Source organism: Triturus cristatus, chromosome 6 (assembly GCF_964204655.1).
Source record: "Triturus cristatus chromosome 6, aTriCri1.1, whole genome shotgun sequence".
Classification (NCBI taxonomy): domain Eukaryota; kingdom Metazoa; phylum Chordata; class Amphibia; order Caudata; family Salamandridae; genus Triturus; species Triturus cristatus.
In genome coordinates, this window is record NC_140589.1 from 1,723,793,362 (window position 1) to 1,723,818,805 (window position 25,444).

Genomic DNA, 25,444 nt, shown 5'->3' on the forward strand with positions numbered 1-25,444 from the left:
ATTGATTTTATATGCTCTATGCATTGGTTGTTTATCTAATTATTGAATATCACAATATTTTATGCTAATATATTGGTCGGCATGTCTTATTGACCTTTTACTGTATTGCTATTCTGTTTTTTATGTTTGTGTGTTGATGAATTTTTATATTCGATCTGACAATTAAATTATGAATAGGTACAAGAGTAGCGATGGAGACAGACATGATATGAATGAGGTAGTTGCACATGACTGTTCTTAATGGCATGGCTCAGTATTTTGAGTAGGGATGCAAGGAATGTCAAAAAAGAGCTTAACATAGGTAGCCCAAAAAGAGAAAGTAAGAGCGTGCAATAGTCAGCTAATCATCGGGGAGAGATCAGAGCTCCTCCTATAGGATGGGGAGTCTTGACTGTTTATGCCAATACACTGCTAGGAGTATTCGTTTCACATCTAAAGAATCTTGCAGCCTGAGTGATTCTGAGGTTCTTTACAACCACTAACCCTGTAAGTAAGACATGGAATGAGTTTCAATTATTCAATGATAATGCTGCACACTATTTAGTATGATGTTGAAAAGGAAACGCGGAGCAGCAGCCTGATGCGAACTCACTTTTTTCTCCACTACATTGTTGGATATATTTGCAGCTACTGAGTGCCCAACTAGGGCAGCTAGTAAGGCAGCTCCATTCTTCTCAGACTGGATACATGCTGTCCGCATCTGTTGCCACCAAGGCGAAACGGAGTGAACATCCCAAGACTCATCAATGGCTACTGAAGAGATAATAGAAGGGAGAGAGATTGCAATTATAATGCACAATATTTAAAATATTTGGACGAAATAAGTACCTTAAAATACATTTACAGCAATCTGTTGTTCTTCTTGTGAGTTAGTCCAGTGACACTGGGGGTTGCAGTTTTTGTGCAGTATATGTGTGAAATAAAGCTTTTGTCTGTAGAAAACGAGTACCCTCCAGTGTTCTATGAGTGGACCACACAGAAAACAGAACATGAGGAAGAGCTCAATGGGGCCTCTGTGAAAAGGAACTTAATGTTTGTCTGCAACACAAACTACTTACAAGGGCTTGCTGCACAAAGATGATCAAGTTACATTTTAGTACCCAGTTCAGAATCAAATGAATTTTTATTTCGACCAAGGACATTGGACTATAAAAGCACAATCAGAACGATACACAAATATTTGACAATATAAAATAAAATTAAAACCACAATATACAGATAAAGACATGATCCAGGCCCAAATGTAAAATAAAATCAATAAGATATCGGTTAAAGCATCAAGGAATTATAAAGTGTAACAGCAGACTTTAAAACCAAGCCCATTCTAAAACAGATGTCCTGAGACAGCAGTGACTAAAGATATTAAAGCACAGCTTTACACACGTTTATCTTACAATTCCGTAAAGCCAGAATGAGTAGGCCCATACTCAGTTCTCCATAAAATCTACAAAAAAACAGGAAGTGCAATAATGTTTGGTCAGACGATTCATTGCAAGGACAGCAACAAATAGTAGAGACATCATACTGACAAAGAGGAAAGCACAGTTTCCATCTAACAGAGCCCAGGCGAAATCTCGTACGAAGTGACTGTTCCCAGTGGCTATTAAACCACTCTACATAAGGTTTAGATCCGGGATTTGTTTTAATCATCACATAATGCCTACAGAAATATGAGGAGGATAGGTCCCGGTCCCTTGCCATGGACCGCTCCATCAGGAACTTATCCTTAATCCACCTCTTATACTCCTTTGTGATGAATGTGGGATCAGTGAAAAGACTGAGTCTTCCAACACTGGAGAGGGTAGTTTGAATGTACTGAAACCATGGCAGATAAAGGACCCTGGGCGCACTCAAAACAATCTTCAATTACAGTTCTACAAAGAGATGCCTGGGCATTAGACCAGATTGAGCACCAGAGTAACAATGAGACTAACTAAATATGATTTTCAACAAAGTCTATGCCAAGCTCTTTGTGCACCTTAATATTACTGCTGGTGGGGGAACCCCTAAGAGCTTAAGAAGCACCCTGTTTCCTTCTAACTGCAGGTTACCCACATTTGTGCAGCCTCAAATCAAAGCACCATATGTCAAAACTGAGACACATCTGTGTCTATAGATCTCAATAAGCGGCAAATGAGCATGTTCCCTAGACTTGCAAAACTTTAAAAAAAAGACCCAGTAGCGCGTTTAAAGCTCAAACACCTATTAGCCATACATGTAGTCCAGCTAAGATTATCCTCAACAGTGATGCCTAAGTAGGGGAAGGATCGCACTCATTCTACTTGATGGGCCTTAATATAAACATTGGGGTGAGTGTTTGATTTGCTCAAATGCTCCGTCTATCATCCCCTTTGGTATCGCTTTGTTCGCCCTAAGTTGGCAGGGTATGACCAGACGTGGGTCCCTTGCTCACTTTGCCACTGGATTCAAGATAACCTGGCTGATGAGGGTTATGAACCCGAAACCAGTCCCAGGGTGCTTGTTTCCGGTCCAGGGAAGACATGGCTCGGCAGTTCGGGCTGGACTGTTCCCATGAGGCACAGGGTCAGACTGATTTGCATATGGCCTTTTCTGAACTGGGGTGGTGGAGTGAGCTAAAGAATAATGATGGATTAAACCCAGATCAGTTGACTGGGGGTGAGTGTTTGATTTGCTCAAACGCTCCGTCCATCATCCCCTTTGGTATCGCTTAGTTCGCCCTAAGTTCGCAGGGTATGCCCAGACGTGGGACCCGTGCTCACTTTGCCACTGGATTCAAGATAACCTGGCTGATGAGGGTTATGAACCCGAAACCGGTCCCAGGATGCTTGTTTCCGGTCCAGGGAAGACATGGCTCGGCAGTTCGGGCTGGACTGTTCCTATGAGGCACAGGGTCAGACTGATTTGCATATGGCCATGTCTGAACTGGGGTGGTGGAGTGAGCTAAAGAATAATGATGGATTAAACACAGATCAGTTGACGGGATGAGTGTTTGATTTGCTCAAACGATCCGTCCATCATCCCCTTTGATATCGCTTAATATAAACATAACGAGTCTTCACAGCCTCAGGGCCACTAACCATTATAACTGTTTTAGACCTGTTGGTTTCCAGGTTGAGGTCCTCCCTAAAACCAACAAACCCATAAATGAGCGTCTTCAGCCCATTGGAAGTTCTGGCCCGTAGGGCAGTGTCATTGTCCTAGAGTAATGCTGGCACCATCCTGCTGTTGATTTTAGGGACATCAGTGCCCAAACCTACTAGGGCTGTCTCTAGCTTATTGATGTAGAGGAGGAAGAGATTGCCAGCACATACCCCTGCCGAACCCCTCTCTGCAGGCTCAAAGAGTCCGAACATTCCTCATTTTTCCCATACCTCAGCCTGGCTTAGAGGTTCAAGTGCAGTTCCCTCAGGAACTGTACTAACCCCTTTTCCACACCGATATCAGTCGAGAGGTCCCACAATTTTGATCTGTTAACGCTATCAAAGTGCTAGACAGATCCATGAACAGATCCATTCACACTTTATACATGGGAGCAGTGTCCATTCTGGCATGGGGGGGGGTTACATTATAGAGCAGTTTAGACTGTGGCATGGTAATGGTACTTACACTCTGTGGGCAATGTTAATACTGTCATGGAAATTATTTCCATTTGTGCATGATAGTGGTAAATAAATTAATCTAACTCTAGGAATAAGTCATACGTATGACATAGCAAGCAGAAAGCCTTGGAAAGTGGACAATAATATTTTAAGAAGATTAAACAATGCATCTTACCTTTCATGTTGCTCAGCAGGGACAATAAGGAGTGCAGGTAACAAACAGACTGTGTGTTTTCAAGAATTTCACTTTCGTTGGAGAGCCACAAATTGAGTAGCAGTGACTAAAAACACACAAATGAGTTTAAGACAGTGTGATGACAAACCAAATATGCCTAGGTATAGCCATAAAACCCTACCACCTTAAATGGTTGTACTATCAATCAGAGCTTTATTTAAGAAAGGTTTGCCCTACAGCTTGATCCCAATAACAATTCAGCTGAATGAGATTTACGAAGTACAACCTGAGCACGTGTGTAGTAAGCTAAAAGCTCAGCACAGAAATATATCTCTTACGTTAATGTATTTCATAATGTTTCTGCCTATTAATTACGTTACAAGAAGGAGACAGGAAGTGAAATAGAGAGCAAGAAAGAGTAACCAAGTGATGCCCATGTGTAAATAACAGCATGTTTACAGAACGCGTGATGAACTGATGTATTGGTATCATACAATGGTGATTAGGTGAGTGCAGATTTGTACGCTCTTATTGTACAGGAAGGAATAGTGTTAGTCCTCTCTCACAATTCCACAAGAATAAATAACTCTTCAAATATAAAAAATGCAGATTCCTTGCCATCACTCCGAATGTTGCTATGTGTCATCTCAGTACTTAATAAGTGAGACTGAGTCTGTGTCGGGAAAAGAGTCAACTTCAAATGCATATTTTTGAATCCCAAGTCTTACCCTGGTCTGACTGTATCTGTCCCTTAATCAGAGCCTTTTATCCCAAAGAAGCAGTTTACCCATTACCATCTCATCACTCGTCCTTAATGCAGTCATTATTCCTGTGGATTAACTGTACCAGTGAAAGTGAGACTTTACTACAATGCTGTAAAATACAGACACTAACACATGAAACATGTCACAGACAGACTAATAGGACACCAACTCATGTTTAAATTCATCAGACAAATATAGATCCCAGGGAAGACTTTTGAAACATCTTACACCCAGATAGTGCTCTAGTCCCCTTAATGTCCATCTGCAGAAAGCTTATAATGTTGAGTGACTGCTTAGAGAAATCACTCTAGTGGTACACAGGGGTGAGCAAATTCCTTTGTTTTCAATCTGCGGTAAGCGGATGTGAAAAACCGCAGGCAATTTTGAGGTTTCTGCTGTTTTCACATCAGTCTGCCTAGTTTGAAAAAAATGGCAGAATACAAAAAAAATGCCATACAGAGCAAGGAGGAATGCATGGAACAAGGAATTCTAGAGCCGGTCCAACACTTTCTAGGTCTACATAATGTACCAATCTTAATGGGGCTTGCATTAAGTTAATTACACTGGCTAACCTAAAAAGTGCTCTTCAAAGCAACATTTCCTGCAGGGGAGCTTGTGTGTAATGTCTGCCTGCTAGAGCACCAGGAGGACCGTGCGGGCAGGTATGTTACCCAGAATTCCCCATTCGGAAAGTGTCTTTGAAGTGCACTGCCTGGGGTCCAGATAATCTAATTATCATAATGCAGTTAGCATTGAGAAAAATACACTGTCTGGCATCGCGCAGTGATTCTAACAGCAACTGTGCTTTTGGCTTTTGCTTCCTTTCCACAGAGCAGCAGATCAGCCCCAATTCTGCTCCGCAGGTGAAAAAAAAGGGGCTAATTTAGCAGGTTTCAAAACGACTCCAACATTTTCCCATCCCTTAGTGGTATAACAGCAAATGTTCTCTTGGGTGAAACCCTACAATTTAACTCAAGAGGCCACAACCTCTTTAAAGGACTGACCCCTCATGAATGGAGGGTGAACAAGGAGCCCGGAGTATAATTTTGTAGAAAAGGTAGTCTGATGCAATGTCTTAAGTTTCACTATGTGGGTAAGTCGTGCAGGTTTTAGGCTGTGTAAAGAATGAATGCGATGCAGAAAAAGGATACTAACTTAAACAGCCAATGCCCAACAAACATCCTGACACCCTTGAGCTCTGTGACAGGAAGTAAAGTGAATTCCAAAAGCACTAGCATGAAGATGGGAGAAACAATTCGTACCGCTCTCTGAGGGGAGAGACTGACCTAAAGATTATATTGAATACAATTTTAAAAAAATATGTCCCTAAGCCAGCAGTCAGTGATGGTGCAGAAAGAAACAGCCTCCACCTGAAAAATCTCCCCATTACAGTAAAAGCTAGGGTAGTTAGAATACTCGGCAGGTTAGAGACAGCTGCATATTCATGTTTAAAAGCAGCACAGCAATCGGTGCAAAGGGGGTTATAACTACGTTGAGTTTCATTTAAAGTACCTTGCAGAAAAAGAGCACCTCTTCTATGAAACAGGTGGACAGGTTGAGGATTGTCCAAGAACAGGTGGACGGGTTGAGGATTGTGCAAGAACTGTCCACCACATCAATGATCAGCAAACTAATGACACTAGGACTCAACTGTAAAGTGTTCACCTTCCACAGATTGGTACACATCATCACTTCTAGGGTCCTAACTAGTATCTGGAACGAAGATTACACCAGCAGTAAAAATAAGACCTAAAAAAACCAATGAAAGCTAGACAACAACTGCATGTTTTGTTGCACCTGCACTTTTATAGCTTAGATAAGGTTTCTAGAAGACGGAAATATTTGTTTAAAGATTTATAGCCATTGCATTGAAAAGCAAGGAGTATCTCCTTTTGAGGAAACGTTTTGAATGGGGTCTGTGGTTTTTTGTTTCTTCCAGGACCGACTTCAGTAGTAGGATGTGTGCCAATATGGGATCATAAAATAGCAGGCAAAATAATGCTCTGTATAACAATAAAAAGGGTATGGTGGAATACTTGCAAACATTTCAGTGCCCACAACTGTCAGACCATACTCCAGTCCATCATTGTTTACCATGGCCCACTCCAGACTGGGAGCAATCATAAGAAAATATGTCTTCATCCTGGTCCAATAGGAACAATTCACCCTGAACTGCAAGTCCACATCCTTTTCAAACAGGAACAGAAGGAAACACAAACCAGTTGCCCACTTGCTAGGCCTCATCAGTGAGGTACAGCTTGAATCCTTTGGCACAGTGAGCACGGGACCCATGTCTGAGCATAACATTTGCATTTAGGACATCACATTAAAATACAAAAAATGATGGTGGAATGCTTGCAATGGTTTCACCCACAGGCAATGGCTCAGGCAGCATTCCAGACCATTATTCTTTGCCTTCTGCATCACTGTTCAACAAGAATAGTCCATCCCCAACTGCCAGACCATGTTTTTCTGAAATTAAACGCAAGTAACGTCAATCAGTTTCACCTTTGCTGGGCCTCATCAGTGATATGTAACTTGTTTCCTATGGCAAAGTGAGCATGGGACCCATGTCACAGCATACTGCTGCATTTAGAGTGTAGCATTAGGACAATAAACCATGATGGATGAAAGCTTAATTTTTTAGAAAAGATTAAAAGATTTTTTCCGCTGGCAATCACTGGGTCTGCATTCCAGACCATTATTCTTTGCCTTATGCACCACTCTCATGGCCTGGTCGCTCATCCTCTTTTCTGGTGCCATTTGTGTCTCACACCAACACAAAAACATAGGAAGTCTTGTAGGCGATCCTATGGCACTTTTCAATGGTGGCAAGTTTGTCCTGTGGTAAGGTAGGGTCATGCAGTGCCAACCTGCTCATCTCTCAGCCCCACGCTCTTCAACGTCTACATGAGCCCCACGCTCTTCAACGTCTACATGGGCCCCCTCGCCGCCATCGTCGGACAGCATGGGCTCAGCATTGTATCCTACGCCGACGACACCCAGCTCATCCTCTCACTCACGAAGAATCCCGAAGACACCAGACTCTGCTTCCAGGAAGCAATGAAGAACATGGCAGCCTGGATGAAAGACAGCTGCTTGAAGCTCAACTCAGAGAAGACCGAGGTCCTCAACCTCGGATACTGCAACTCCGCCGGGCACAACACCTGGTGGCCCTCCACCCTCGGGAATCCACCCACTACTACTGACCACGCACGCAACCTTGGCATCATCCTCGACTCCTCCCTCTCCATGAACCACCAGATCAACGCCGTCACCTCCACCAGCTTCAACTGCCTGCGCATCCTCCGCAAAACCTTCAAGTGGATCCCCCGACTGCAAAAAGACCGTCACCCACGCACTCATAACCAGCAGACTGGTCTACGGCAACGCCCTGTACGCCGGAATCAACAAAACCCTACTACACAGAATCCAGACCATCCAGAACGCTGCTGCCAGACTCGTCCTCGGAACTCCACGTCACAAACACATGACCCAACACCTGCGAGACCTCCACTGGCCCCCCGTCGAGGGTCACCTTCAAACTCCTCACACACGTCTACAAATCCCTCTACAACATCGGACCCAAATACCTCAACAAGAGAGTATCCTTCCACGTACCTAAGAGGAACCTCTGCTCGGCCGACCTTGCCCTGGAAGAGGTCCCCCGCATCTGCAGAAACAGAATGGGCGGGAGAGCTTTCTCCTACAGTGCAGCCAAGACCTGGAACGAGCTCCCCGTGAATATCAGACGCTCGCCAACCCCGCACACCTTCAGGAAGGACCTCAAGACCTGGCTCTTCGACTGATCCGGAGCTGCCCCCCGCCCCCTAGCGCCTTGAGACCCTCATGGGTGAGTAGTGCGCTATATAAACCCAATTGATTGATTGATTGATTGATTAAACCTGTAATCATTGGCAGCTACCTGTGATATTCCCAAGACATTGCAAATATTGTACATGAATGTTGGAATACTGCGGGTGGCAGGCAGTTTTTGAATGACCTCCATTTAAGACAGTCACACCAATCAACATCTGCTGTGCATTCTTCTTCCTGGAAGTGGGCCGAGGCAGGTTGGCAGCATGCAGAGGCTCTTCTGGCAGTCTCTGGCAACATTTCCTGCTGACTATCAGTCCTCAGTGTTAGGGAATGCTTCTTCTGCAACAATAGCTTCTGCAGTAAATTAGCAGAGACCAATCAGGGCATCAACACTCGTAGGATGTGACCAGCTATGCAACAATGAAAATGCATGTTTGATTAACTTTGCAAGTTCGCTACACTGGGCACAATAGATTAAATGGTGATTGTGCAAGATAGAGTTTGGGCATTATTATTTATGCTTGAATACTGTTATGCAAATCTGAGTTGAGGGTGATTGCCAGAAATAGCGCTTTGAACATTATTGTGCACCCTTAAACAGTGTTAGGTAGATAAGCACCCTTGAACAGTGTTATGCAGATAGGCGGTGGATGCTCTAAAGATGTGTTTCAAGGCAAAACCCTTCTCCATTGGGACATGTAATATAACTCATATCTGGTCAGTGTTACTCCAGCCTACACCACCAAAAACACATTGGACACTCCTAATCAAGCACTCCTTTTTTAATGACTTGAAGCACATGGTGTCCATCTAAAAATTAAATATAGGCATATGTTATAGTTGTATTATGCTTTCACTTTATACTTGGAATGAGGAGGCAAGATTATTGTATAATATTTCCCTACTTATGCAGTATGCTTGCCTTACTATAAATTGTGCCCTATCATTAATGCTGCAGTTTGTTTGCTTTATAGTAAACTGTGCCCCATGATCTGATACCAGCTCACAGTTATATTCCCAGTAAATGTATTACAAATGTATGCAAAAGTAAAGAATTGGTGCTACCTTTAAAGTCAACATTAACTCCCAGTGAGCAGATCTTCCACTGCACCAGCCCCAACTTGTTTTACCTTATTTGGCCACTCAAACTCAAGTTCATTAGTAGCTGAGCTGTAGATGCCTCAGATGGACTTCTGGAAGCACACTGCTTTAAGGAACCAATGCCAGACTGCTACCCAGGATGGGAAGAGACTATTTTGGTACACTCTCAATCCAGCTCAAAATGCCAGGTCAAATCCCTTATGATTGAGAACCTGAGCAAATCCAGACTGGATTCAGTCTTGTTGAGCCACATCAGTGAGATGCATATGGGTACTCCCCATGGGGAGTATGCAAATGTTCTCACTGATGAGAAAGGAATGACCATAAGGCAGCTGTGCAAGTGTAAATGGTACAGAAACTGGGAAAAGGCAGGCCCCTTCTTTCTTTTTGACGGTGTTAAAATGGTTTGCACTTCTCCTCAGGCGGTTCTATCTAAATCAGTAAACTCTCCAACACAAGAACAGATGCATGAACTAGTTTAAAAAGTCTACCTCCTCATGTCCTAAACATTAAGAAATCAAATCCATAAAATAGTTTCCCTTAAAAAGGGTGGTTCGGACATATCATGAACTGGCTGGAGGCTTCAAAGACATTTAGAAGGGATCTCTGATAGAGTTTTGGAATAGGAGTGACCTTCAAATCCCTAAAGTTCTTGATGAAATTTTACATCATTGGTCTGTAATGAGAAGCTTAGTTTCCTGTTGCTAATGCATGGAACTGGGAAGATTGATGGAAGGTGTCACAACTTCGCTGTTTAGAAATAATCAAGTATGACAGTTTAGAGATCTTGCTCTGGCCAATATTGTATAAACTAGTGTCAAGGAGTCATGAAAAATGCAGTGCATTTTAAATTCAAATGTTTCAAAAAACACAGAGACTTTTTGAGCCAGGGGAAGCAATAAACTGAAATGTGTATGGTGTTCTACATGAGACTGGTCACAAAGGAACGGTATAACAGCTACACCTTAGTATTAGCCGTGATAGCTGTTCCTTAATGTTATTCTACATTGTGCAAAAATAAATGTGCTATGGTACATGCAAGAATACACACTAAAAAGGAAAAAGAAAAACATACTTTAACTTGGATTATGGTGATAATAATGAATGGGTTATGTTGAGTCCACATAATTTCATAGATTCCATGCTTCTGCAAACACAGTATTCCATTTTTATACTCTACATTAATCATCCCCTTACCAGCAATATCTGAGGACTAAATCCTGCCGATTCCAATGCGTTGCACATTTCCTCTGATGAGCATTCTCCACGTAGACACTTTGAGAAAAAGAAACTGCCTAAAATATTCAGAAAGCACCAGTAAGCATCATTACTGAAACAACACTGTGCAATTCATAGTTACAAAAAACATACAATATTTACAATCAAACCGAAATCAAAGATTTGTGGCCAGTGGGAATCACAGGGGCATCATTAATCCATTCAACTCTAAAAATAAAAAGCTAATCTGATTGCAAATTAGATAATTTGTTGCCATAATATTTAAAATGTTTTTTTTCAGCATTGAAATATGGTTACACTATATTATTTTCAAACGTTTACTTACCTCTAAGCAAAGAATATCTGGAGGATTAACCCACTACTTCGTCTTGTTTGCTACTGCAAAGTTGTACGTAAATGGGCATCCAAAAATTTATGGATACTTGGCTAAGAGCTTAAAATCAAAAAATAACTCACCGTTTTTCCTTATTTAAAATACATTTCTGCAGAGAACACATCAATATGTGGCCAGGAAAACAAACTCTCCATTTTACTGTTTAAGTGCCTGAATGCATTTGCATTTCTTTAACAAGTCTGTTATAAATGACATAACTAACCACTTCCTGTTACTTCCTCCCCCTTCTCTTAGTAGACACATCAATCTCCCCTTAATTGTTGTATTCACAGTGCTAGTATTCGCTTCCTTCCCATTTATCCCTAACCTCTTCCAGTTTCTTGATTCTTGTATCGATGAAATGTATGTCACTTGTACACATATTATGTCTAGTAATATGTAAGGACAATGTTACTTACCCAGTAAGCATCTGTTCTTGGAATGTAGAGCCGTAGATTCACATGCTTTGCAAACTCCTGCCATCTAGTGTTGGGTCCGGATGTTTGCAAGTTGTTTTTCTTCGAAGAGGTCTTTCCAGTCACGAGGTAAGGTGACTCCTCCTTTCGGTGATAGTGAGCATGGGCATCGACTACATTGTTAGACTGTTTTCTCACAGAGGGTGAAAATGAAGTTAGTAAGTGTAAAATAGAGATGTCCATGCGTATGAATGTAAATTGAGAACTACAACAACTACAGGAGACCGAGGAGGCAGGTGGGCACATCAGAATCTACAGCTCTACATGACAAGAACAGATGTCTACTGGGTAGATAACATTATCCGTTTGAGGCAAGTGAGCTGTAGATCACATGCTTTGAATAGACTATACAGCAGTACACTTCCAAAGCGGTGGCTAACCTGTAGTGGTTGTAGTTGTTTGAAACAGTGTTTTTAGTACTGCTTGGCCTACATTTGCTTGTCTCGCTGACACATGTCGCAATAGTGTTTGGTGAATGTGTGCGGTGTAGACCATGTTGCTGCCGTACAAATGTCGGTTAGGGGAATATTGCTCAAGAAGGCCATAGTAGCCCCTATTTTGCGAGTGGAATGCGCTCTGGGGGGTATTATTTGTTTTTTGTGTAAACGTTTTATTGATCAAAAGAAAAAAGGAGGGTATTATTAAAGTTCTTTTTGCTTTGGCATAACATTTTTTAATACATTTTACAATACATCTAGCAATACCTTACTGAGATATGGGATTGCCTTTGTGTGGTGGAGAAAAAGCAACAAATAGCTGCTTTGTTTTCCGAAATTCTTTGGTTCTTTCTACGTAATATAGCTCATCTAACAAAGTGTGTGTAGAGCTCTCTCTGCTACAGAATCAGGTTGAGGAAAGAACGCAGGTAACTCAACTAATCAATTGATTTCAAAGGCAGAAACTACTTTAGGGAGAAATTTAGGATTGGTTCGAAGAACCACCATATTCTTGTGAAGTTCCAAGTATGCGGCTACTGCTGCTAGGTGTAAAAGAATGGATGTGTAAGCCAATCCAGACTGCTGTAAATGCAACAGATAACAAATGATGTTTTGTACAGAAGCATCAAGTGGATTGATATTATTGTGGTTACAAGAGATAACAATAGTTTCCATTTTGCTGCATAACATGCTCTAGCAGTAGGGTTTCTAGCCTCTTTGAGAATACTCATACAGTCTGGTGGTAGTTGTAAAAAACAAAACTCTATGACTTCAGGAGCCAAATCGCTAGGTTGAGTTCTTTGGTATTTGGATGTCTGATTTCTCCATGGCTGGGTGAGGAGACTGGGTGTGAGATGTAGCTTTTGATGTGGAACTACCAACAGTTTAACAGGGTGGTGTACCAAGGTTGACAAGCCCATGTGGGGGCTACTAAGATCAGTGTGAGGGATGTTTGTCTGAGCTTCCGAACCAGTATTGGAATTAGTAGGAGAGGCGGAAAAGCGTAGGAAAATATCCATGACCAATTCATCCATAGAGCATAGCCTTTGGATAGATGGTATGGGAACCTGGATGCGAAGTTTGGGCATTTTGCATTGTGTACTGTGGCAAACAGGTCTATCTGTGGAAATCCCCATAGTTGAAAGTAGGGAAGAAGAACTTGGCGATGCAGTTCCCACTCATGAACTTGATGCCTGTGTCTGCTGAGCAGGTCGGCAATTTGATTGTCTACTCCTGGAAGGTGTTCTGCTAGGAGATAAGCTTTGCAATGAATTGCCCAATTCCAAATGCTTTGTGCAAGGCGCGAGAGCTGGAGAGTGTGTGTGTCCTTGCCTTTTTCTGTAGATAGTACATTGCTGTCATGTTGTCTGTACGGACTAGGACAGTTTTGCCTACAAGGCGAGTGTGAAAAGCTTTGAGTGCTAGGAACACGGCTAGAAGTTCTAGGTAGTTGATGTGGAGACGTTTGCGATTGTCTGACCACAGCCCTTGTACTGTGTAATGTTGGAGATGGGCACCCCAACCGGTTAAAGACGCGGCTGCTGTCAGTACAGTCTGTGGAAACGGGCCCATGAGGGGCCGCCTTTCTGATACAATTTGAGGATTCCACAACTGCAGAGAGCGATGGGTGCGGCCGTCTACCAAAACTAGATCGGTTAATTGACCCTGTGACTGATTCCATTGACGTGCTAGACATTCTTGCAAAGGACGCATGTGAAGCCTTGCGTGAGGTACAATTGCAATGCAGGATGCCAGCATTCCCAGCAGTTGCATAAAAACTCTGGCTGGTAATGTTTGATTGGGTTGAAATTGTAGTATTGTGGACTGAATATTGTGAATCCTGGCTACATTGGGAGAGGCTAGAACTTTGAGAGTGTTGTACTGTTGCCCGAGTGTGTAATATACAATTCTGGTAAGTGCCCATTTTGAGAAGCCAGTTTTATAGGTAAGGGAAGACATGGATACACAGTCTCCTGACATGAGCGGCTACCACTGCGAGTCATTTGATGAACACTCTGGGGGCGGTGGTGATGCCAAACGGAAGCACCTTGAACTGGTAATGTTTGCCTGCTATCACAAATGTGAGGTTTTTGCGATGAGCTGGATGAATTGAAATGTGAAAGTAGGCGTCTTTTAGAGCTAGAGTAGACATAAAGTCGCCCTGCTGTAAAAGGGAATGTTAAAGAGTCACCATGTGAAAGTGCTCTGACTGTATGTATTTGTTTAACTCTATGAGATCTAGAATAGGTCTAAATGAGCCTTCCTTTTTTGGGAATCACAAAGTAAAGGGAATAAACCCCTGACCCTTGGAACTGAAGTGGGACTGGTTCTATGTCCCCTTTGAGTAATAGAGATTGCACTTATTGTTGAAACAAGTGCTGGTGGCCTGGTGACAATTTGTGATATTGAGGTGGAATGTTTGGAAGGTTGTTGGGAAGCTCCAGGCAATAACCATGTTGGATAATTCCAATCACCCATTTGTCGGTTGTTATTGATTCCCAAAGTTTACCTTCTTGAACTAAATCCTGAGCTTTGGCCTTATCTGGGAGAAACTGTACTAACTGCTCCATTTTGTCCCAGTGGCCCCTATCGTATATTGCTAAGAGACCTTGGGTGTTAGCAATATGCCAATGAGTAGCTCTTGCGCAGTTATACGTTTGCCAGAAGCATCAATCAGTTTTGACTCTTTATCTGGAGGAGGGGCATCGCCAGACGCTTGAGAATTAGCATGCTTTCGAGCACTGGATACTACTAAAGAGTCAAGTGGTAACTGACCTTGAATGAAAAAAGGGTCTGTTGGGAAAAGTTTGCTTTTTTATCTACTCTAGGAGTGAGGATTCTAGCACATACAGGATCTTTAAAGATGTCGTCTGTGTGCCTCAACATACCTTTAAGCATAGGCAGTGTCTGGCTGGACTTATGTGTTCCTAGAGTCTCAAAAAGAAAATCCTCCACTAAGGATTATTTATGGAGGTCCACCCCATGGTATTGTTCAGCTCTAGCAATGAGCTCCTGAAATGACAGATTGTCATCAGGTGGAGATGGTCTGGCAGGGTAAAGATCTGGGTCTATATACTGTGGAGGATCAACTGTATAATCCGTCCAAGGATCTACTGGTAACTGTGTATCATCATCAGTATCACCTGCGTCAAGGTGAGGTAGAGGAGACTGATGAGGTGTGATGTGTCGGATCAAGCTGTGGTGGAGAGGGAGGAGGAGGAGATGGTAGTGTGTGGAAAGGACTAGTACCCACATTTTTCCTCCACAATGGAATCTTCTAAGAACTGTCGTCATTAGGAAGCTTATGCTTGGATGGCGGATTAGCATGAATATGCCCGGTGTCAGGGTTTTTTCTGTTTTAGATCCGACTTAGGTGGTACAACTTCCATGTTAGGATCCAGCTGCTTTACGGGCAGCTCTATAGTTTTCGGAACCAAAGCTTTTGAAGCCGAGCCGGAATGCCCTTTCGGCACTGAAGATTTTGGCTCCGAGGAATGTTTCCTTGGTTTCGGTGTCGAAGGTTTTGGCTCCGAACATATTTTATGCTTGGAGCACGAAGGTTTCGGCTTGGAAGTGGGTTTTGGCCGACTCGGTCCAGAGCCAGAAGGCGTGTCAGAGAGTTTTGGTGCAGAGCCGGAAGGGGGAGCATCAGAAACCTCTTCTCGGTGCCAACCTTGGCCTGGAGGCAGAGGTGGTGCCAAAGCTTTAGATTTTTTTTAGGGACGGTGGGTGGGAGGGAGTGAGGGGTCTTCTGTACTCACATCACCTTGTCCCTGCGGCACATCGTCGTGATCGAGGACAATCTGCAACTCTGATTCGGAGTCAGATGCCGCTGAAGCCTGTTCTTCTTTGGCCGCTGAGACTTCCTCTTGCTCAGAGTCTTCGCCGAAGAGATCCGGTGTGTTGTCTAACTGCTGTAGCAGCATCTCTCGACGTCGAGCCCGACTATCACGGAAAGTTTTCTTTGATCTGACGGATCAGCATGCGTCGCAGTCATGTTCTTTGTGCGCTGGAGGCAAGCACAAGTTACACACCTAATGTAAGTCTGTACTCAGATACTTCGGGTGGCACAGGGGGCAGAATTTGAACAGAGTTCATTCCATCGACAAGGAGCCGGACTGAGGTGGATTGGCCAGAAGGCCGCCAGCAAATTTTCCGATCAATTTTGGAGATTTCTGATGATCGAGTCGAACCGCGGTCAAAAGGAAACACGTTCAAAAACAATAGCGTCGAGGGTACAGTAGATTGCCTACTGAGAGAAACCCTAGGAACGATTTCAAAGCGGAGAGCAGCAATACACGTCCGAACCTGATGGCGGAAAAAAACAATCTAAAAATGGAGTCGAAGTCCATGCGCACTATCACCGAAAGGAGGAGTCACCTTACCTCGTGACTGGAAAGATTTCTTCGAAGAAAAACAACTTGCAAACATCCGGACCCAACACTAGATGGCAGGAGTATGCAAATCATGTGATCTACTGCTCACATGCCTCGAACGTGTTGTTACATTATAAAACACTCTAATATCACTTGATAAAGCAGTGCTATAGAAAGACAGAGTAAACAAATAAATAAATGGTGAGATAAATTGAGAGATTAGGTAGAGACAGGTTGTGGTATAGTGGTTTGTGGTAGAGGGAGGTGAGGTAAATAACAGTCAGAGAGAGGTAGAGAATTTGAGGTACAGTTGGAGAGCCGAGATAGAAATGGAGCACTGAGTTGCAGAGAGGTGGGTGAGGCATCGGTCGAGGGAAGGAGAGGGGGGCGAGATGTAGAGCTACGCAAAAATAGAGAGAGGCAAGGTTGTAAGAGAAAGACGGAAGGTATAGAGATGTGAGAGAAACAAAGTGAGTAGGGTCAGAGAGATGTGGTGATACACAGAAGTAAAGAGAGATGGGCACCGACCCACCGTCATTACACCGTTTACCTCTGTTTACCCTCATTTACACGGAGTGCGATTGTCACAAAATTGACTGGTAATGTAGAAGAGGTGCAGTGAAGTAAGAGACCGATATGAAACAGAATTTTTCCACTTCATTTTGTGACCACCTGTCTAATAGGGTGAAGTTCTGAAGCAAGCATGCCTTGCTGTTGAATTAGAAAAGAATGTGTTTGTGTTTTTAAATACTGTTATTACAGTAGAACATCTTACTGTGCCGATCATTTTTTCGGAGGGAGGGAGAGGGCTATGAAGGTGGGGGCCCTGGGTGATTGCCCGCTTTGCCTGTAACCTAACAAGGGTTTTTTAGGGGTGCTGCTTGCTACCCATCCGTCCAGCAGTTGAGATGTTGCAGCCCAAATAGGATGTACCTTTCTGCTGTTATCAATATACTGCCGATTCTGAGTCTGATGATGGGGAACAATTCCACAGCATGTCAATGTGTGAAAGATCCAGAGCTGGAGTATTATTTGGTAATCACAGGGGGAGGGGGAAGCCAGTAGCCTGTAGGACTAGCCACTTGGTGGCTAGTCCTACAGATCAGATTTTGAAGTTTGAAGATATATTAAAAATTTGTAATTTTATTTAATGCTTTACATACCTAGAGAGACACATTCATTGTCAGTGATCTTCTTCACATTTATTGCTTCCTTTTCACATTCTAAGAACTCCAGAAATGCTTTCACAGGTATTGTGCCATCAATCTCATCTGCAAAGCGAACACCTTGTTTGGGGTATTCTTGCTTGTAGTTTTTCAATAACATTTGCAGTCTGGTAAACTCCTTTTCATCCATGCGAAGCAACTTAGCCAACTCCTTAATAGAAACACAGCAGAATATTTAGGATTAAAACTCAAGACTATAAATTTGCTAACTTTCTGTTCTGTTGGCTTTGATAATGGGTAGCTTCAGTCTTGTTCTTCAACTTTTTTTCACAGCCGGTCATCATAGCCAATTGACTAGAAAGCTATGCAAGCATATCAGCTTTATGTACAGTTCATAACAGCGTTCTTCCTAACTAGGCAGTTAACGTTAAAACATTGAGCAAAAAGAGCAGGAGCACAAATAACTTAATTATCAATTCATTTCTTTTTAGGGGTGCCATCTGTCTAACCTACCCGGGTCTCTCTCTCTCTCGACTAACTTGAGTTGTTCCTGCCTATGAGGGAATGTGCTGAACCTAGTCTACTCAGATCCCTTCATCACAACTTCCATCAGCCTCTATATATCTTTAGGGTTTCTTTTCTCCTTCAATCCAACATCCCCCAACCTCTAAAATACCTTTGGAGTGTCTTCCCCCTTCAAAGTAATTCCCGTCAGCCTCTATATACCTTTGAAATTTCTTCCCCCTTCAATGCAATTCACCCAAGCCTCTATACACCTTTGGGTTTTCTCCCGCCCCCCCCAATCCAACTTCCCTCAGTCATTATGTATAGGGCTCCCGGTTTTATGGTATTTCTTTTTTAAACATTTCCATCACTATTTTTTATTTCTATTTTTTATCCAGCTTTATGTTTTGGCGATCTTATTGGTACTTTTCCATATGTATTTTGTGTTTTGAGAATAAATGGAGAAGTAAAATTGTATATTTCTGCATTTATTTAACTGATAAACATGGAGTTATACTTTGCTACCTGCCACGTTTTAGCTAATTAAGCAGCCAAATATAACAAAACACTACATCTACAGGTAAATATTAGCATTACATACAAATGTTTATTAACATATGCCTTTATTTAAGGAAATTTAATGTTGTTGTTTTTTTAACTCTCCATGATGTCTATCCGCTCAACACTTGGCCTAGAATTCATGAAGGACAGCATTGAAAGTCAATCACAAAAAGCACAATTTTCTGTATTTTTCCACTTATACAAATAAATACAGGCAGGATATACAATGTTTTCTGTCTGTATTTATCTGTAAAAATCAGTAAAAACAGAAAACTGGGAGCCTTAATTATATACCTTTGGAGAGTCTTCCCTCCTTCAACCCAACATCTCCCAGCCTCTATACACCTTTAGAGTTTCTTGCATCCAGGGTCTCAACTTCTAAAATTCAGCTTTAAGTACCTGTATAGCACCACAATGGTATATCACTTATTCGCTCTTGAATTTTCTGCCCACTTAAAAAATCATGTGTTACTTATTCCTAGGGATAACAGTGTAAAACTTATTAAGGTTCTTTGGTTTTGCGAAGACTTTTCAACCCTTTCTTCACTTAAGTGTTAATAAAACGGCAGCTACTCAATAAATGCAATTCCCAGGTTACATGATGTACATTATTCCCCTACTGTTACTCTATGGTAGGAAGCATTTTCTTGCTATATGCGCTGAAGAAGCTACAGTGAACCAGGAAATACAGTAGACCAGCAAATGGGGATCTGACTTTGGAAAGCTCATCACTTTTCTCACAATGAGGACTGTACAATGAGGCATTGTGCAGAAAGCCTTCATGTTCCCGGCAAAGATAGTCCTTGATACTTGTTAATGCTCCATCAACAAATGTATTTTTTGCATATCACATAATATAGTTTTCAAAGGGATATATTTCCAGTTTCATTTATGTGTTGATTTTCTTGTGGCTCAAAGGCATATCTCTAGCCATTATCCATGAAATAAAGGTGCACGAGGCAGAGCTATTCTGCCTCTAATTAACTCTGCATTGCCTTCTATGAGTCAGGTGGTGTGAAGAAGGTTGTGGCCTGCTGCAGAGGAGGCAAGACTGAACCAACCTCGGCCTGTTATGTGGTTTGTCATACCCACAGGGATTATACTGTCTAATCCTTCCCCGTCTGTCAGATGTAACAAGGCAAAAAATATAAATCGCCTTACAGTACAGAGAGGACCAAACCACACAGTAAAATATAACCACCTCACAGTACATAGAATGCCAAAACCACACTCTAAAATTCACACTAGTTTTAAATGTGGTGCTCATCAGAATCTCGATATACCACAAACTAGGACCACAGCACTGTAAGAGCCTGTTTATTTTGATAAGCAAACCTCTGTTACCCACCTGGTCTGGGCATATATAACCTGCATATTAAAATAACAATATTTGCTGGTAAATATTTGTGATATAGAATAGTATCATAATTGCTCGGAGGAAATGTGCCCTACTACTATATTCAACCTGTTACAGATCCCCTCTTTGTGTACTACTACTGTATTCAACCTGTTACAGGTCCCCTCTTTATTCTCAAGGCACAAATATTTCCATAAAGACATTGTTAAGTAATTGTAGTTTATAGCTCAATGTTTAATACGCAGCATCTTCTGGGCTCTCTGTAGAGATATAGGAGGGGCCCAATATGTCTGTTCAGAGTATCTATTTTGTAGAACAATGCCTAGGAGTTCCTCTGCATCTAAAGTCTTTGAGATATGCAGGTCTCCTGAAGATTTAAATTCTTAGTTCTACTAAAACAATGAAAACGCCTGGACTTCCCTCAAACTATCTAGGTAGTCTCGGCATAGTTATATAAGTAGAAAGACTGTTTCCATTTAAACATATATAATTCCAGAAAGTTTGCTAAACAGTTCACTTACATTATCTGACACAGACATTTTTGGCTGTAGTTCAGTATAATTCAATTGGCTCACAGAATCATACAGATGCAAAAGCTTAAGCCGTTGAGTGCATAGCTGTAGAAGCCCTTCATCCACACTCTCAAGCTCTGCAAAAGAAAGAAATAAGGAAAATCTCTCAGACACTATTACTTTTGAAAATTATTCTTACATATTTGAAGCAAATGAACACAGTGTGCCACAGAGCACGGAGCCAGGCCCAGTTTAATTTAGTGTTATTCAATGTAGAGGACCATCAATTAGCTCAAAACATGAAAATTACATTAAACCTTAACATATTGACATATTCTGTGAATTGGACTCTATGACTATAGAATTCATATGAGGTCAGGGACAAAAAGACAAGTGGCACTTGCAACGCTGAGGCGTCCAACAGAGTTGAAGGGCCTGGCAGTCCCGGACTTTAAATCCTTTTACCTGCCAGCCGAACTAGAGTGGTATTTTCAGTGGCTTGCACACTAATGCCTAACGAGGGCGAAAGCGAGACCTGTTTCAGGGCTTAAGGACCTTACTAAAACACTATTATGAGTGCGACTCCCATCTGCAGAGGACTCCCAAGAGTTTAGAGTCATTATAAAATGTTGGCATCGATGCCTACAGAAAACTGACATGAAAAATCCCATACTCCCCAGATTTGCCCATAGAGATGCTGCTTAAGTTACCACATGGATGTGCTTGGGAGCGGCTGGAGGAGTGGGTGGCAGTGGGAGCTAACACAGCGAGAGATTTGTTTAGAGAAGGGACATTGATGCCCTGTGAGGACTTTCGCTTGGAATATGAGCTACTCTCTGCTACATGGGGCGATTACGGAAACACTCAGGAAACATTGGTTCATCGGCGTAGTGGAACCCCCTACACATTGAGGAAATATGGGGGCGTGGCTTGGCAGCCGACGGGCATGGACGCGTGAGCGACGAGCTCCGCATCCAGCCCAGCCATAAATCCTGAAACGAGTGTCCCCCGGGCGGTTTGACGCTCCCGGAGGGCTCCCCCTGCCACCTCGGGACCCCTGGAGCAGTCAGACGGAGCGGACCGCGGCGCAGTGGGCGGACGCAGCGACGAAAAGGTGACGGAGGCGGGCGGCCGCCGGCCATCTTAGGCGGCCTCAGAGGAGACGGGAAGCAGCGGCCCACAGTGCAGGCGGAGCGGGCCGGAAGTGAGGCTGCATCGGCCGCGAGCGCCGGAAGTGCCGGCCTGGTCCTGCTGGAGAGTGGCGGCGGGGATCACCCTCGGTGCGAAGCTTGGGGCTGAGGGGCCAGCAGTAGAGAGTGACCTAGAGGCGGCGGCTGCATAATGGAGCAGTGGCGACACGGCGGAAGGCTCTGGGCTGGCGTCGGCGACGGAGGACCTGGGCCTGGGGCGCCCGCAGCGAGACGCCACATGCTAGGTGGGCCAACGCGGTGGGTGCAGTGACCCCTTGGTGGTAGCGGCTTGACTGCCCACAGGCAGCGGACGGGCGGTTCTGGCCCCTGGGTGGAGCGACGACCCCGACGCCTCTCGGAGGACGGTGGAGAGGGCCGGACGCGGCCCTGGACTCTGCGGCTCTAGCGGCGACTGGGGGCCCCCCCGTTGAGGAGCCTGATGAGCAGAAGGAGGGCGCTGACCTCCCGGTGGACTGCAGGCACGGTGGAGCGGGCCCCTGGGGCTGACGAGGGGGTGAGCTGCCCGCAGGTCTAAGGAGCAGCCCGGAGGCCGCCTGGGGAGAGCCTATCGGACGCACCGCCTGGTCGGGAGCATGGTCAAGCCACGACTCAAGCCGGGAGGGCAGTCGGTGGAGTCGGCGGGGGCCCCTACCGATGGCGGCAGGGGTAGCGCTGGCGCCGAATCTGCGGCGGGCCTACAGCAGCGACAGCTTGACCAGATCTTGCAGGCCATAGCGGACACAAAAACGGCGCTGCAGAATGATATCGCCCAGGTATCCTCGGACCTGGGGCTGCTCCGGGCGGATCACAGGAAGCTGGTGGACAGGGTCACGACCACAGAGGACAGGATGGACCTGGTGGAGCCGGCGCAGAAGGTATTGGAGGATCAGACGGCGGATCTCCTACGGCGAGTGGTGACTTTGGAAAAGAGGGCCGAGGATGCTGAAGGGCGCAACCGCCGCAATAACATTCGCGTAGTCGGGCTACCGGAAAAGATCGAAGGGGGAGATATGATAACCTACCTGGAGACCTGGCTGCAGGAGGTGGTGGCGCCCGAGGGACTCACGCGGTTCTTTACTCTGGAGAGGGCGCATAGGGTACCGGCCCGCCCCCCGGACCCGGGCAGGCCGCCCCGGCCGGTGGTGGCCCGACTGCTGCATTACAAAGACCGAGACATTATCCTTCAGAGGGCCAGAACTTCGGGACCTTATCAGGTAGAGAACGCTCGGGTCTCTATTTACCCGGATTACCCCATGGAGGTGCAGCGCAGACGTACCTCATTCCTGGCGGTGAAGAAAGCACTGCGGGAAGAGGGGCTGCAATACTCTTTGTTGTTCCCGGCCCGTCTCCGAGTGGTGATGGATGGGGAAGCGGTCTTCTTCACTGACCCTGCAGCAGCCTGGAGTTGGTTGGAGACGGCCAGGCCCCGAGCGACGGCGCATGATGCTGGAGAGGGGCCACGGGGTACTCCGACGAAGGCCCGTCGCACCAGACGCAACAGGGCAAGGACAGTGGGGGCCCGATCTCCGGGTGCGTCCCAGACGGCACTGGAGAGGCGAGCCGCGCTGAGGGCGGTCTCTGTGATCTCCGGGGCCACGGCCTCCCAGCCCAGCGAGGATTCGGGCTCTAGGAAGGGCACGGAGGACTCCCAATCGGATGGCGTTGTCGACGAAGCGGAGGAGCTGCCAGATGTTACCCCGGGGACGGCAGACGGCATGTTGGACGCTTGAAGGTTTGGGGTGTGCTTGGGCCCTGAACTAAGGGACTTGGGTTGGGAGGACTGGGTACGTGTGGAAAGGGACACTGCTTCGGGCTCGCTGGGGCCTACGGAGGGCCGAATAGCGGGTGGCGCCCATGGCTGGACGGTCTGGAGATTCTGGGGGACCCCGGGGGTGGGGGTGGGGGAGCCTGCGGGGGATGGCCTGCTGGGGGGGGCGACATTGATGGAGTCTGGGCATGGATGCTTTGGGGAGGACCACTGTCAACCCGTCAGGCGTAGAGTCACCACCTCAACCTCACGGACATAGTGAGACTCTGGTGGCTACCAGAGTATTTGGTTTCTGTTTGGGGGAGTATTTGGATGGGTGACTGCGGTTTAGAGCCTGTTCTGGGGAGGGGTGGGGATTCGGGGAGTTGGGGTGTATTAGGGAGTCAAGGGATTGTCAGTGTGCCTAGGAGGGGTAGGATGGGATGGTTGATCCGACGATGGGATGGGGACCCCCCTTGAATTGAGAATTGTGACTTGGAATGTGAGAGGGCTCACCTCTATGGTGAAGAGACATAAAATCCATGCATACTTAGTGCGGAGAGGGGTCCAGGTAGCCTTCCTTCAGGAGACCCACTTAGATAAAGAGGAGGGGAAGGCATTGCAGCGGCGCTGGCGGGGCCAACTATACTACACCACCTTCTCGAGGTTTGCTCGGGGGGCTCTGATCTGGGTGAGAGCGGGTGTCCCTTTCCAACCCCTGATGATATTGGTGGACCCGGAGGGCAGGTTTGTAGCAGTGCAGGGGCGGCTGGATGGGAGGGACTTGAGCATGTGTAGCGTATATGCCCCTAATGTAGACCAGGCGGCGTTTTTCTCTAGGCTGTCAGGGCAGTTGGCGGCGTATTTGACGGGGCCTGTTGTGCTGGGAGGGGACTTTAATTCTGTCACGGATGTGGAGTTGGATAGATCCCACCCCCCCCGGCACAGTCGGCGGTGCGTCGGGTGGCTACTGCTCGGAGTAGCTGGCAGGGCACCTGGGGTCTGGTGGATACCTGGCGTGCTCATCACCCGCTGGACAGGGATTACTCATTCTATTCTGTCCCCCATGAGCTGTATGTCAGATTGGATGGTATATTGTGCTCCTCGGACGTCCAACCGCTGATGCGACATAGTGAGTATCTAGCGAAAACTCTCTCGGATCATAACCCCTGTCTGGGGGTGTTGCAGTGGTCCAGGCAGCGGCAAGCTATTCCCACGTGGCGTCTTAACCCCCTGCTCCTGGAGGACCCGGTCTTCCGGGCTGAGGTTAGCGACTGCTTAACACAATATTTCGAGCGAAACTCGGGTACGACGGCGAGCCGGGCGACGGAATGGGACGCGCTCAAGGCGGTGGTCAGGGGGGTCTGCATCTCGTCCATGGCTGGGATGAGGAAGTCGCTGCTGAAGGAGGTGGAGGGGGCGGAAGCCCTGCTGGGGGCGGCGGAACAGGCGCATCAGTCGGGGACTGGAGAGCTGGCCGCGGTCGCTGAGGCGCGCGAGGCGGTGGCGGTGCAGGTGGAGAGGCTCCGCTGCTTTGACCATAAAGGCTACCTAATGAGAGCGCACGCGGAGCGTGACAAGGTGGGATCCCTTTTGGCTTGGTTGGCGAACCCGGCGGCCCGGGGGGAACCGATACTGGCCCTGACTGACGCGGGGGGCGCCCCGGTGTATTCCCAGAAGGGGATAAATCAGCAGTTCGCTGGTTATTATGCTGGGTTATACGACAGCACCATGGCGGGGGAGCCGGAGGGCCTAGCGGACTTCTTGTTGGAGGCCCGCCTGCCTCGCCTAGACCCGGAGGTGGGGAAAGAACTTGGCGGTGCCATATCGCTGGGTGAAATTCGGGCGGCGATTCGACAAATGGCGCGCCGGAAAACCCCGGGGGCGGATGGGCTGCCTGTCGAGTTCTATGTGGCGTTTTCGGACCTGTTGGCCCCACAGCTGCAGGCCCTCTACGGCGAAGCTTGGCGACGTGGGCGTCTACCCGCCTCTGCTCGGGAGGCGATTGTGATCCCCTTATTAAAACCCGGAGGGAAGGCCGACGCGCACACGGCTTATCGGCCGCT

At 45.8% G+C, this 25,444-nt stretch overlaps 1 protein-coding gene across 2 annotated transcripts in view; it reads right to left on the bottom strand.

Annotated features, from left to right (window-relative positions):
* The window catches only part of RAB3GAP2 (RAB3 GTPase activating non-catalytic protein subunit 2), a 687,447-nt gene that overhangs the window by 236,521 nt on the left and 425,482 nt on the right, over positions 1–25,444 (bottom strand). The window contains exons 19-23 of one of the 2 annotated variants that reach the window (XM_085612952.1): positions 20,451–20,578; positions 17,505–17,718; positions 10,638–10,735; positions 3,757–3,862; positions 593–750 (exon numbers count right to left, since the gene is read on the bottom strand). In XM_085612952.1, the coding sequence (XP_085469078.1) occupies positions 593–750; positions 3,757–3,862; positions 10,638–10,735; positions 17,505–17,718; positions 20,451–20,578 (704 nt within the window). Of the gene's footprint in view, positions 1–592; positions 754–3,756; positions 3,863–10,637; positions 10,736–17,504; positions 17,719–20,450; positions 20,579–25,444 lie in introns of both variants that reach the window. The other variant, XM_085612951.1, reaches the window with a different exon arrangement.